At 46.2% G+C, this 13,858-nt stretch overlaps 1 protein-coding gene across 2 annotated transcripts in view; it reads left to right on the top strand.

Moving 5' to 3' along the window:
• The window catches only part of BRD3 (bromodomain containing 3), a 36,574-nt gene that overhangs the window by 12,455 nt on the left and 10,261 nt on the right, over positions 1-13,858 (top strand). For both annotated transcript variants that reach the window (XM_066332858.1, XM_066332859.1), the window contains exons 2-6: positions 3,566-3,892; positions 4,492-4,629; positions 5,579-5,726; positions 7,230-7,444; positions 9,620-9,991. In XM_066332858.1, coding sequence (XP_066188955.1) covers positions 3,692-3,892; positions 4,492-4,629; positions 5,579-5,726; positions 7,230-7,444; positions 9,620-9,991 — 1,074 coding nt within the window. In that variant the 5' untranslated portion in view covers positions 3,566-3,691. The remainder of the gene's footprint in view (positions 1-3,565; positions 3,893-4,491; positions 4,630-5,578; positions 5,727-7,229; positions 7,445-9,619; positions 9,992-13,858) is intronic.

The following is a 13,858-nucleotide window of genomic DNA, read 5'->3' as shown; positions in this document are numbered from 1 at the left end:
CTTAAAACCTCCTTTCTTTGAGGTTTTGGGGTTTGTTTTTAATTACTATCTCAGACTGAATCAGAAGGAGAAGCAGTGTTCAGCCTTTCAGCGTGTGACAGCACTTTAGGGTGTATTTAAAATGTGCAATATCAAAAGTACTTGTGCAGACAGAGAAATCAAGAACAGCTCCTGCTACTTGAGCATTATAGGGCTGAGGAACAGGATAAGTAGTGATTTAAAAATTAAAATTTAAGAAGTTATTACTGCAGGGCTGGAAGAAGTCTCACCTTAGCCCCTCACTGGAAGGTGCACATGATGTCTGGTTTTGGCAGTCTTTGCTCCAGGCTTGTACAGAACCTTGTACAGTGATGTCCTGGCTCACTGTCCCTAATAGTTTAAATATTTATCAATACCAGTGCAGTTTCAGTAGGTGCTGGAGTGCTTAGACAAGAGCTGTGTACTTCAATTCTACCTGTACTTGTGGGACAGTTTTTAGGAGCCTGTTTTTGGTCTGTGTGTCTGCTAAAGTGTCCTCTTGGATGATTTGTGTGGGAATTTGGGATGTCACATGGTCAGGGCTCTTACTTGCCTCACTTAATAAATGATGTTGCACATGGAGTAGATTTCTCAGCCATTAATTTATCTTTAATTCAAAGTCATTGCTTTTTGGACATTTTCAAAGCATTTTTACCCTCATCTTCCAGATTCCTCATAGTCCTGCTTTTTACATTCTAAAAAATTATACCATTTTTGAGTCTTAAAGAATGGCTGTAGAAGCAAATTCATAGTTTTAAAAATTACATTGTGATCCAGTATCAAAGCAGCTTCCCCAGCAGATGGTGAGGAAACTGCTGGACCAAGAGTTAAAGGTGCAGTGAGGCACAGGCACATTAAAGCTGTATTTATGGCAGGACAGTAGCTTCCAGTGCTGCCAGATAGTCCAGGCAGCTATTTCTGTCTCCTGCAGGATCCAGCAGTGCAATGCCAGTGCTGCTGGGAGGTTTGGAGCCACTTCTGGGTGTAAAAACCATTGTGCTGGAGCGTGGAAGTTACAGAGGAGCAGGGGAATGACCAAGTTGGCTTGGTCATGGTTCTGCCCCTCCTTGTTTTGGTGATGTTCTTAATTAAAATCCTTTCTGCCTTGTGTCACTGATGACTGTTCCATCCTTTTATGTGGACTGTACAAGCCTTGTTTAGGATCAAAATGGCCCCGTGGAGAGGCAGTGCCTGTCCCAGAGAGTTTTCTCTGCTGGGTGGGGACAGAAAGGAGCTCTCACTATCTCCATGGCACAGATGAGGGGCTGTGGGGTGAAGATACTGCAAGCCTTGGCTAAGGTCAGGGAGAGAAAAAGTCTGAGAGAGGTAGGAGCTATGGAGCTGTGGTTTGTTGAATTACAGTCCTGGGGTTTAATACAAATTAATTAAAAATCCTTATCAGATTTGGAGTTTGAGAGGTAGGACATCAGGAAATTCAAATGAAAAGAGAATCATATTTAGCCTCGGGTTATTTAAAGGGAAGACTTAAGTTACACTGCATAGTTTCAGACTTGTGACCCAAATGCTCTCTAGCAGTAGGAATTGCTCTCTGTGGATGTTTTATTTCCCCTCAATCTTTGCACTGGATTCAGTTTGTTAATCAAGAAGACAGCAAACAAAATGCTTCAGTGGTGGTCACCAGGGCCCTGCAGCCAGCGTTGCATTCTCTGGGATGATGGATGTTGCTCAGAAACCTGAATCCATGCAGGGAGCTCCCCAGAAGGAGGCTGAGTGAAACTTCCTAATTATCTTCTTTTTGGTTGTTTTTAATTCTTTGGCTATTTACCCCCCTCGATCTGAAGATTGAATTTTGCAATATTTCTGCTGCTGCTTTGACTTGATGGAACACTGGGAGAAAATGCTTCGCCAGGTCTCTTCCAACTCTGAAATCCCAAGTAACATCCTAGTTATGAAATTCCTTGTCCAGAGGATGCCAGCATCACTTTTGGCAGCTTGATGTTCACTCTGCCTGTCACCAGCAGCATGATGAGATGAGAGACCAGTCCTTTTGGAACTAAGCTGGGCTCCTGAGCTATTGAAAACAGAAGCTTGATTCTGGAGCTATACTTAAATCCATGACACAAGAGAGTCCTCCTGGTATTTTTCTCCATCCTTGGAATATAGTGGGTGGTGTGAATAAATGGTGGCAGCAGCAGAAGTGGACTTATCTGTTTCCTGCACAAATAATCACGTGATTATTTGTGAACAGGGGTTCGGTTTGGGTTTGTAGCAGTTCCTCCCTCTCTGCTGCAGATCTGTTTGTTTGTACACAGCTATTTTGGTAAAATTTCCCCAAGTTAGGTATGTGTTTACTTTTTGCCTCCATCTAATCAGCAGCTCACAGGGTAAGTTGATGTTCTATATTTAGTCCAGATATTCAGTAGAGATGATTAGGGCTGTATTAAAGCAGAGGTTTTTGAGTTTTTTCCTAGGATATCTCCCTGCTGTTTTTTTCCTCCCGGTGTTGCTGCAGCTTCTGTCCCTGTTCATGTTTCTCTGTTCAGCCAAGAAGTGTATGTCAGAGTATTTGTATGGCTTTCTAAACATATTTGAAATAATTTGCCTCCAGAAAGTGATTGTGGTCTGTTTGCCATGAGAAGAGTAGCTGCAGTCCTGATGTGAGCTGCAATATCCAATGTTTATGGGAGATGACATAGCAAAGCTGTTTACCATATGCTACACAAGGCACAGTGATAGTGGGCTATTTTTACCTCTGCAGTTTGCAGAGGGAAAACCAGAGTACAATAATGCAATTTATGTATTCTCCTCTCTTTCAAATGTGCTTTTGAGAGAGAACATGACAGCACTGTCTGAGCCAGGTCATGGGATATCAGCATAACACCAGTTATTATTCGAGCCCGGGTCTCTTAACTTTGGTACAAAACTGAGGTCAAAAGCAGTCAGGTGCAGGCAGTAAGAGGCATAATAAGACATTTATGAGATTCAGAGTGCAGATCACTTCAGGTCAGGCTGTTTCTGGTGACACCTTTCACTCACAGCAGTTCACAGCATCTCCCTCTGCCCCTCCTTTCGTTTCCCTGCATTGAGGTCCTCTGGCAGCTGTCGTGTGCTCTTCATGACGGGATTTCAGAGTGCCCATTGCTCCAGAGCAGAGCCCTGTGAGCTGACCCAGTGCCAGGCAGCGTGGCTCTAGAGACAATGCCCTTCAGTTTACATGGAGCTGGAAGCTATGGATTTAGCAGCTTGCATCAGTGCATTCATGGGAGTCTGCATTACATCCTAACTGTATTCCCCTGACCAGATTCTGAGCTTGCCCCGAGTGTTTTCTTGACATGAAGGTGGTCTCTGAGCCAGCTAAAGCAAGAACTAGTCCCATGAAGCTTGCTGTGTCTCTGCAGGCTTTAAACTTGCTGTTACACGATTTCTTGGGTCTTGAACTGTGCCCATCTCCAAGATAAACTGTTCCAGGAACAAAGTTAACGGGGTAAAAAGCCCAAGTTTAAATATTGTCCACGGCAGAAGCGTCTCAACCTGCCTGTTTCAAAAATCTGCGTTTACACCCTGCCCTCTCTCTGTCTCTCTCTAGTTTGCTCTAGGTTGTATGGTTGCACCCTGGAAATGGGATGTCAGTCCCATTCAGGGAGCATAAAGGAAGAGAGAAAATCTCCCCGTTGCTGCCGCAGTGACAGCGAGTGAGAGCCCGAGCAGGAAGATGTCGACGGTCACCTCAGCCATCCAGGCTCCTCAGGGCCCCGTGAATCCTCCACCTCCAGAGGTGACTAATCCCAACAAACCTGGCAGGAAGACCAACCAGCTGCAGTACATGCAGAATGTTGTGGTGAAGACCTTGTGGAAGCATCAGTTTGCTTGGCCTTTCTACCAGCCCGTCGATGCAATTAAACTCAATTTGCCGGTACGCATCTGTCGCCTTCTCAGCCTGGGAAGTTTTGTGTTGGTCAGATTGGGTTTTGGGATTGTTTAAAATGGAAATATCAGTGCCTGGAATGGTGTTGGGCTCAGCCAGTGGCTGAGCCAGCAAGAGAGGCTTTGGTGCTCTAATCCAGAACAGGAAAATGGCACTGCACAGCCCTGCAGCATCCCCGGGCTGATCACAGCCTCTGCAGTGCTCCAGCCCAGGGGGAAACTGGGTGAACAGGTGGGAACCTTTTAAAGGCCAAAATTCACTTAAAATTAGAGAATGAAGCTTTGAGCACAGTTTTAGCCAGCCCTGATAAACTTCTGTGAGGGCCAGAGGCAGCCTTTTTAAAAGAGAGGTAAAAATGCTGATTCCCAGACTGGAGGTTATGTGTTTTAGAGTCTGGTTTGTAATAATGGTGAGACTAAAAAAATATACAAATTAGAAAATAAATGAATGTATATTTACATTTACAATTTCCACAAAATTTGAGGGGGTGTTTTTTAGGAGGGGGAGATGAGAAAAAGCAGGGGTTAGAGGGAGAGGTGAACAAAACTGAATCAGGAGATGTAACATCTTCCCTGTTTTTCCAACAGGATTATCACAAAATCATAAAAAACCCCATGGACATGGGGACGATCAAGAAGCGCCTGGAGCACAACTATTATTGGAGTGCCAGTGAATGTATGCAGGATTTCAACACCATGTTTACAAACTGTTACATTTATAACAAGGTAAAAAGGAGCAGAAAAGCCTTTAGAAAACACCCACCTACCCCTGTTACTGTGCAGGTTTTGAACAGGGCCGGCTCTGGGCCCTCCTTGCAAGGATTTGAAATGCCACTAATTGCAACCACGTTACTTGGAATGCACAAAGCTGTCTTTGTGCTGCCTCTTTCTGCCCCCAGACTAGTTACAATGGCAAATACGCCTTTTAATTATAGGTAGATTTCTCTTCTGGGGTTATGCAGCAAGTTTTTATTTCTTTTATTTTCAGTTAGGAGCTTTCTGGGATGAGCTGCACTTAATGCAGTGCTCTGCAGGTGTTTTGAGGTGCTTTAATGCTGTGTGTTAGATTCTTGACACTAAACAGTATCTGTTAGCAGCAGAAAGGGGTGCAAGAATCATAACTCTGTTCTTGGACTGTGTCTGCATAAATATGTTCATATTTACACACATTTGGATTGATTATTATTATTTTGGGTTTGGGTTGTTTGCTGTTTTGTTAGATTGTTAAAATTCTTTGTGTTCTGTTTTCTCCAGTCGTTTGTCATCATAGGCCCAGACTGGAGAACAGCTGAAACAAATTAATTAGTTTGAGCCAGAGAATGTGTGTTTAGCCTCTTCCCTTGGACCTGCTGGCAGGCAGGGAAGGACAGCTCATCTGTTCCAGTTTGCTGCTTCCACACTGCTGCACAGGATACTGGTTTATCAGGCTCCTACTGAAGTCCTGATAATTCTCTGGATGCAGCACACTTAGGGGCTGTAATTACTGCATGCTAGAGCAGAATAGAAGAACGGGAAAGTGGCGAGCAAGGAGGGAGAGGAGCTTATCTGTTTATTGTCAGCGTTTGAATACCATAATTTATTTGAAGGGCATCAGTGTTTTCTAAGCCCGATCTTCAACCTCGCCGCTTCAGATATGTGAACGCTACAACAAAGGCTCACATTCTTCTTTGTGCAGCCCACAGATGACATTGTCCTCATGGCCCAAGCCTTGGAGAAGATATTTCTGCAGAAGGTTGCCCAGATGCCTCAGGAGGAGGTGGAATTGCTACCCCCAGTTCCTAAAGGCAAAGGTCGCAAGCCCTCAGCGGGCACACAGAGCGCAGGTACGGATCCAGCCAGGGACAGGGAATGTTGGGAGCTGTTCCCAAAGCCTGACCCTCCTTCCAGGCTGCTGGCCTTTGCAGATGGTGAAGAGGCTGGGAAGGGAGAGCGTGGTCTCACAGTCACAGCAGTGGGGAGGAAGGTGTGAGATGTCTGGGTGATGCTCACTCAGGGTTTCGGGGCTCGTCTGTCTCAAGGCCACCCTGCATTTGTCACACCAGTCTTGCCATCTGTGACTTGCCCATCCAGGCAGCACTTCAGTGAGGGAGGGCAGTGCTGTTGCTTCTCTAAGCAAAGAAGAAACCAAGGCAAGGAAAAGCAAGGTGATCAGAAATGCCAGTCTGCTGCCAGTGCCACACCGTGGCATGGAAAGTCTTCACAGATTTGGGTTTACACAGCCCACCCTGTGCCCTGGCAAAAATCAGAAATCTGACACAGCAGAGACTTGGACTCAAATTGTGCTAATTCCTTAAACTTTGAATATTTTTCTTTTGCACACGTGGTTACAACATCATAAAATTAAAGATTTATTAAGCCATTGCAAAAGGCTGTGTAGATAGATCATTGCGTATCAGTGGAATCTAAATTTAGTTCAGCTTACCTAGAATTGATTTTAAATGGATTTAGGACTAAAATGTCCAAGCATGGTAAAACAGTTCATAAAGGGCCTTGTGTGGGCTGAGTTAAATGATTGCAGTTTTGTTGTTGGTTTTTTTTCCTCTAAACAAGGTCTAATTGTTGCTCTGGGAGAGTCAATTATTCCTCTGTTTTCCCACATTTCAGGTGCTAAATGGAGCTATAAGTCTATCCAAGCTCAGAGAAATTAATGATAATGCATCTTTTCGACATCCTTTGATAAAACATAGAAGGAGGATTGCTGCTTTGGTTATTAGGTAGTAGGTTTAGGTTTTGTCCCCTTTACTGTTACACCAGTAGCCAGGTTTTTAGCAGTGCAGATGTAGCATCAGAGGCATTGAGGCCATCAGGAAGCTTTAAGCTGTACTGAGAATCATAAAATACGAAGTTGGAAGGGACCCACAGGAATCACTGAGCCCATCTCCTGTCCCTGCACAGGAAAACCCCGAGAATCCCACCCTGTGCACTTGGGAATAGCGAATCTGAAGTGCTCTGGCCTCCTGGCTGCTCAGGTAGCTTAGGGCAGTGGGTATTGCCATTTGCATGGTGTGAACACCTCCCACTGTTCCATCTCCTGCTCTTTGCTGAGCCCAATGCAGCTCTGGGTGTGAACACTGTCCCAGAGCAGCACACACTCCATGTGAAAAAGCCGGAATTATTTCTTTTGCTTGTGGCTGACTTAAACCCGCGGTACAAGGACTGAAGTGAGAGACTCCTCACTTTTGTTGTACCCCGGGTGTAACAGCAGCGAGCAGATCACACTGTGTCCTTGCTGCTCTCCCTGGGAGGGGGAACAAGCCAAATCCAGTTTGCTCCCAGCGTGCTCCCAGTAACCAGCAGCACCTTTCCCTCTCTCGTTCCTTCCAAAGGAGCGCAGCAAGCCGTGGCCGTGTCTTCCGTGTCCCCGCCGGCCCCGTTCCAGAACGTCCCTCCAGCCGTGTCTCAGACGCCCGTCATCGCTGCCACCCCCGTGCCAACCATCACCGCCAATGTCCCTCCTGTCGCCGCCCCCGCCGCCGCCGCCCCGCCGCCTCCCGCCGCTCCGATCATGCCCGTGGTGCCTCCCACGCCGCCGGTCGTCAAGGTAAATGCGGGCAGTTCCTGTGCCAGGGCCAGGGCTCTGAGCAGGGCTGTGCTGCCTGCCCTCCCTGCCGGCTCCCTGCCTTCCTGCTGCTGTCCTTGGGTGTTCATTCGGGGCAATTCTGCCGGTTTTCACAAGGTCCAGCCGAGGTGGTGTCAGCTGTGCTTGCTGCAGCTCAGTTCCAGCCTCTCCTTTCAGAGCCTTCCCCCTGTGCTGCTGCTCCAGGGCTCTTGGAATTCTGTATTTTACACCAAATAGCTCAAAGTACGTCTTCCCTCTGCAACCGAGCTCCTGATTTTACTGGGGCTGTTCTGTAAGGTTTGCAGCTCAAGGCATCTCTTCCCTCCTCTGACTGAGCTCCTGATTTTACTGGGGCTGTTCTGTAAGGTTTGCAGCTCAAGGCAACTCTTCCCGCTTCTGACTGAACTCCTGATTTTACTAGGGCTGTTCCTGTAAGGTTTGCAGCTCAAAACATCTCCTCCTTCCTCTGACTGAGCTCCTGATTTTTTATTGGAGCTGTTCCTGTAATGTTTGCAGCTCAAAGCATCTCTTCCCTCCTCTGACTGAGCTCCTGATTTTTTACTGGGGCTGTTCCTTTAAGGTTTGCAGGCTCCAGCATTAGGAATGTTCCTCTCTGCTTTCAACCAGTTCAAGACAAGCCTGTCGCTCCAGTTGGAGGAGACTGATGTTGCCTGCAGGTTTTGGGTGCATTAGTTCTGTCTTCTCTACTGAGTAATCTTTTGGGAGTTGTCATTGGTGTTTTGCTATTTATTATGTTAATTTATGGGTAAATGAAGACATTACCTAAATAATTGAAATTTTCTTAGCAAGCTGTGTATTGCTTTAAAAATGATGAAAGCGCAGCTCAGAGAAAACTGGGTGTCTTTTAATCTAAACTGTGGAATTAACTGCAACAGCTTTGGTTGTGAGGTTGCTTGGACCAGCAGAGGCACAGAATTCTTTTGCTTTTTAGCTCAATAGTTTGGGAATTGCTGGAGAAATTGTAACTCAGATCTTGCAGCTAAGCTGTCCTCCTCAGAAACCTGTCTCATATTTCAGTTTCTGTCCAAATAACTTGCTTCTGAGAATCAATTTCATTTTAAAACTCAAGGATAAACCCAGAAGTGAGTTTGCCAAATACAGACTGCAGAATTAATTCTGCTTGGGATTTACTTAAGATTTCCCTTAGATTTCTCTAAGGAACTTTTTCCTCCCTATCTCCCTCTCCGGAGAAATAAATCCTTCATAGGACCACGAGAGAGCTGACTGGACAGTCACAGCTTGAATTTATGTGAGAGGGTTTGTTTGCTTCAGGCAAAATCTACCTTAGCACACCTACTTAAATACAGGGGAGTGAGGGCTCCTGGATCTTTGGTGATTAATATGCTTTGGTTCAGAACTTACAGCCTGCCACTGGGGACTCAGACATGTGGTTAAGTTACTGACACTTGCTCAGTCCCCATGCATCAGCTGAGCTGCAGGATGAGGCAAACACAAGGTAAGAGTCCTGGCTTCCATCTCAGGGAAACATCACATTTTGCAGCACCTAAGTTGGAGCCCACAAATGGTTGGTTACTGTGGCTCAGGTGAAATACAGTGTTACAGCCATGGTGTGTTGGAGTCACAAATCCCATTTATCCCAGTGAAATAACTGGTTTTTTTCTACCAGAGGACAGGCTGAACTCTAAAGATGAGCCATGAAAATGGTGAGTTGCTGTGGCTCAGGTGACATGCAGTGTTACAGCCATATCACAAATCCCATTTATCCCAGTGAAATACCTGGGTTGTTTCTACCAGAGGACAGACTAAACTAAAGATGAGCAGTGCTGGGGTGTCGCCCTGATCTTTTTCAGCCTCCCAATGTTTGCATTTTTGTAGCGGAGTTTCTCACAGATTTTATGTAAACAAAAGCGATGTTTTGTAAAACTGTTCTTCCTGTTTACATTCCTCTACGGAGGAGGGACAACTGATGGATATCTAGTTTGACCAGTGTGCTCGGAGAGGTGACAACCTCCTTCTCCAATCCCTGGTCATTGTCTAGAATCTATATAAATCAAGGTCAAAAAACTAACTTCCCTCTCTTTTTTCGCCCTGACACAACTGACCGCGTGTCCACCTGGCGACACCGGGGCTTGTGCTGGGCGTGCCCTCACAGAGCCTGTCCCTCTGCCCTTGCAGAAAAAGGGAGTGAAGCGGAAAGCGGACACCACCACGCCCACCACCTCTGCCATCACTGCCAGCAGGAGCGAGTCCCCCACGCCGCTGTCGGACCCCAAACAGGCCAAAATCATCGCGCGCAGGGAGAGCGGCGGCCGCCCCATCAAACCACCAAAGAAGGACCTGGAGGACGGGGAGGTCCCTCAGCACGCGGGGAAGAAGGGCAAACTCTCCGAGCACCTCAAGTACTGTGACAGCATCCTCAAGGAGATGCTCTCCAAGAAGCACGCGGCCTACGCGTGGCCCTTTTACAAGCCCGTGGATGCGGAGGCCTTGGAGTTACACGACTATCACGATATCATCAAACACCCCATGGATCTCAGTACTGTGAAAGTACGTCCTCCTTTCATCGTTTCCCACCTCTTCTTACTGCAGGGCATCCCTCTGGAGTGGCTCCTTCGTGGGAGGGGGAAGGGGAAAGGTGGAAACTGAACTTGTTTGGATACCAGCTGGATATTTTTATATTTTATATCTCCCTTTTTTTGCCATAACCTGGGGCAGCTTTTTTTTTTATTCTCCTGCCCTGCAAAGCAGATGATGTACACAAAGCGGAGTACAATGGCATCCTCTCCTCTTTGTGGGTAGTCCAGGTATTTAGCTGGTGTTCTTAGGATTGTGTTGCACTCTGTGAAGAGGAGGTGCTTTATTTCATAGGATTCAATTGATGGTATCCCATTTCCAGAAGCTGCTGCCTGGTGGTGGCAGATAGGCTTACAATTCCAACTGGAATGTGATGGTACTCAGGGAGATGTGTGATGGTTTTGTGGCTCATGCTTGGCTCCTCAAGAGTTCAGCTTAGTATGGCTCAGTATTCTTGGTTTTACCAGTAGGTTTGGAGGTTTGCTGAATCCTTCCATGAAGCAAAGTCGTGTCTTTGTAGTTCCCATCTTCTTGTGAGCCAGGCACTGGATTCTGGGTTGATGGAGGGGAGACTTCCATGTGCAGGAGGAGATGATGTTGTTGCTGGCTTTCAGTGGCATTGCCAGAAGGGTTTTACTGCCAGCTGAGCCAGTGCCTGGGATTGTCTGAATGCCCAGGTGACAGAAGGGCAGCTATGGTTGTGATTCCTGTCCTATTCCTTGGCAGATCCTGTGGGCTGGGAGCAGCATGTCACAGTCTGATGTGCCATGCATCCATCCTATGGATGGTCCATCCATCCTAGGGATGCTCTGGGTCTCCAGAGATACCTGCAGCCTGCTGGTTGAAGCCCCAGGTGATTGCAGAGATGGACAGAGTGAAATCCTCACCCTCTCAAACTGCTATTTCCATGTGTGCTTAGGTGATTCCTTACTGCAACAGATCTTTGTGCTGTGTTCTGAAGAATCTAGGTGCAAAGCTGTGATTTCTCGGGTTGGTGACTTCTTCATGATGAAGTATCTTTAAGGTCCTGACTCGATTCTTTAAAATTGTACAGCTCTGCCCCTTTCTGGGAAGTGCAGGTGCTATCCTCCCTCTGCACCTGGCTGGTGTAGGGTAGAATATTGGAGACAGGTTGATGGCAAACCCAGTGGAGTGTTTTACACCTAAAGACTCTGGGTTTCTCATCCCACATGGTAGTATTTTTCTTAATAAAGCTGTTTGAAGTGCTGTCTGGTATTGGTTTTTTATGGAGTGTTTTATTGTCATTGCTCTTGGCCTGTAGATTATGGTGTGACTTCTCAGAGATGCAGCTCGTAACACATTCACTGCATAGAACAGAAACCTGCTATTTGCAGGCAGTGTCATTTGGCAGTGTCAGGGAGTTCCTCTGTGGCTCTGAAAGGTTTTTAGATTTAATTCTGCCCAAGTGACAATGGCTGTGATAAAGCAGCACAACTAAAAGCCTCCAGACTAACCTGGGAGGAATTATGTGAGAAAGTGAAACACAAGCATTGCTGCAGCCATAACACATCTTGTCTCTTTGCTTCTGTGGCTGTGTTAGGTTTGATTTTCCTCAGAGAATATCCTTCACGTGCAGGATCTCTTTTTTCCCTGGCAGAGGTGACTCCAGGAGGATTTGGAGTTGTTTTCTCTGTGTGTGGTGGAGGAGGCAGGTTGGCTGTAGTGACTGGCAGGTGAGATGGAGGGGCTGTGGCTGAGCTTGTTGCAGCCAGGAGCAGAGGGATGTGCTGGAGCTTGGGAACAGCTGAAGGGACAGGATCTGTGAGCTCCTCTCCTCAATTCTCTTTATCACAGAGAAGGAAAGAGCAGAACTGGTTGGAGTAGGAAAGGATGGAAGTGTGAGGGGAGAGAGGCAGCAGCTCTAATTCCCTGTGAGGAGTGGGATGCACTGAGGCTGGAGCTGCTGCTGCCCTGTCCCCAGGCAGGCAGGGAGCTCTTGCAGAACATCCCTGTCCCCTCTGTGGAGCTGGGGCACCTTTTCTCCTGCTCCATCCTCTAATGTCGATGTGTCTGCCTTTGGTTTACTCAGTGGTGAACAAGCACAAGCCTAGCTGTGCAGGAGGATTTCCACAAGGTGTTTGCTTTTGGAATAAAGCACTTCCTCCAGGGATTAACTCTGCTCACCCCTTACTTTTCCTGCAGTGAACTGCTGTAGTTTCAGAGCAGCTGAGTTCAGGGTCCTAAAAGTGAGGAGACATTCTTTGTGTCCTCTGTGGGCAGGACAAGACTTACCTTAGAGCAAGGGACATGTTCGACACTAGGAAACAAATTAATGAACAGTAAAGGTGATTAAACAATTGAGGGGAAAAACGAGATTGCTGTGGGACAGAGGATTTTCTGCCTGACTCCTGATTTCCAGTTGTAAATATAATCACTTTTTTTTTTTTTTTTTTGTAAGCAGCTGGACATCTGCAAGTGTATTTATAACAAGATATTCCAGTGCACCGATTTAAAGTGCTTTTTTTTTTTTTTTTTCTTTCGTTAGGCTAATTATTCTTCATAAGAAAACAAACCAAAAATCCATAGGTTAAAACGGTAGGGCTAGAAAACTGTTGAGTTTGGATGAAAAGCAAAGCCTCAGACACTGGAATGTATTTCACAGGCAGTAATCAGGCTCTGAGTATGCCAGACAAATATAAAAAGGCCTTTCATGCAGTAAGATGTATTTTAAAATAAACCTTTTGGTTTGAACATATGTTTTGCTTTGGAATTGGCCTGAGAGGCTTTTCAGACAGGAGCACCACAAACCTATTTCCCTTTCTGCCTTTGTGCTGTGGCTTCCAGGCTGTCTCCTGGTTTATTCACCAGGAAAATGAGGTCTCCTGACAAAAGTTTGACAGATGTCTGGCTGCAGCCCAGCAGGGAACAAGGCTGCAGGGATGTCACCACCCTGCATCAGCTCCCTCAGCAGCTGAATCCCTGGAGGTGAAATTCTGCCCTTTTCACAACCAAAACAGCTCCAGGAGTCATTGCAGTGTTTCAAGACAGTCAGAAGGTCTGTCACAGCTGTGAAGTTTCTGTAGTTCTGTGAAAAATGGTATTTTTGCTTGTGTTAGGGGTAGGTGACAGACCCTGAGCATCCCTGATTGCTGTTGGGATGGGGGCTGTCTGTCCCCATCACGTCCCCAGCCTGTCTGCCAGTCAGCCCTTCCCTTCCCTGGGCATACAGGTGCCCAGGACATACAAAAGGGAAGCCTGTAAGCACTTGGCAAATGGAGAATTTCTTTAAACCCAAGTCTTTTAAATGCAAATGAAACTTGGTGTTAGCTTCTGGTTCCTTTCAGCAGGAGTAATTGGAGCTAAGGTTTTATACACAGTAGTAATGTATGCATCAAATCAATTAAGTGCTAGGAATGCTATAAACTGCTCTCTAAACTCAAGGCGTTGAATCCCAAACAGCAAGAGAAATGGCTGGAAGTGAGAGCTGAAAAATAAGAGAAAGGAGCAAGGTACAAATATTTGACATTTATCCTCGCTGCTCTAGGAAATAACATTATGAGTAGGTTCATAAGGGGTGAAGTCTGTATCCATTTCTGTCAGCTGGGCTTTTAAATTAAGAGTGGGAGTTGTAGCTTAACTGTAAATGCCTATTTTGCTGTAGGAATTGCAGAGCAAAGCTCCTGCCCTCTGTTAGCAGGAAGTCAGTTCGATTTTCGTGATCTTTTCTGCCCTTTCAGATTTACAAGGCAAATATATCCAAGCATATGTAGAAATGCACACTTCAGGTTCTCCTGTGATTGTAACTTGTTTGTTGACTCTTGCCCTTTCCATCCATGATCCTTGTTTCTATTAGTTTCTGACCCATTTTTCTAAATGATT

The sequence above is a fragment of the Sylvia atricapilla genome, chromosome 19, assembly GCF_009819655.1.
Source record: "Sylvia atricapilla isolate bSylAtr1 chromosome 19, bSylAtr1.pri, whole genome shotgun sequence".
Lineage (NCBI taxonomy): Eukaryota > Metazoa > Chordata > Aves > Passeriformes > Sylviidae > Sylvia > Sylvia atricapilla.
Note: the sequence above shows the minus strand (reverse complement) of the source record. Positions and strands in the feature narration are given on the sequence as shown.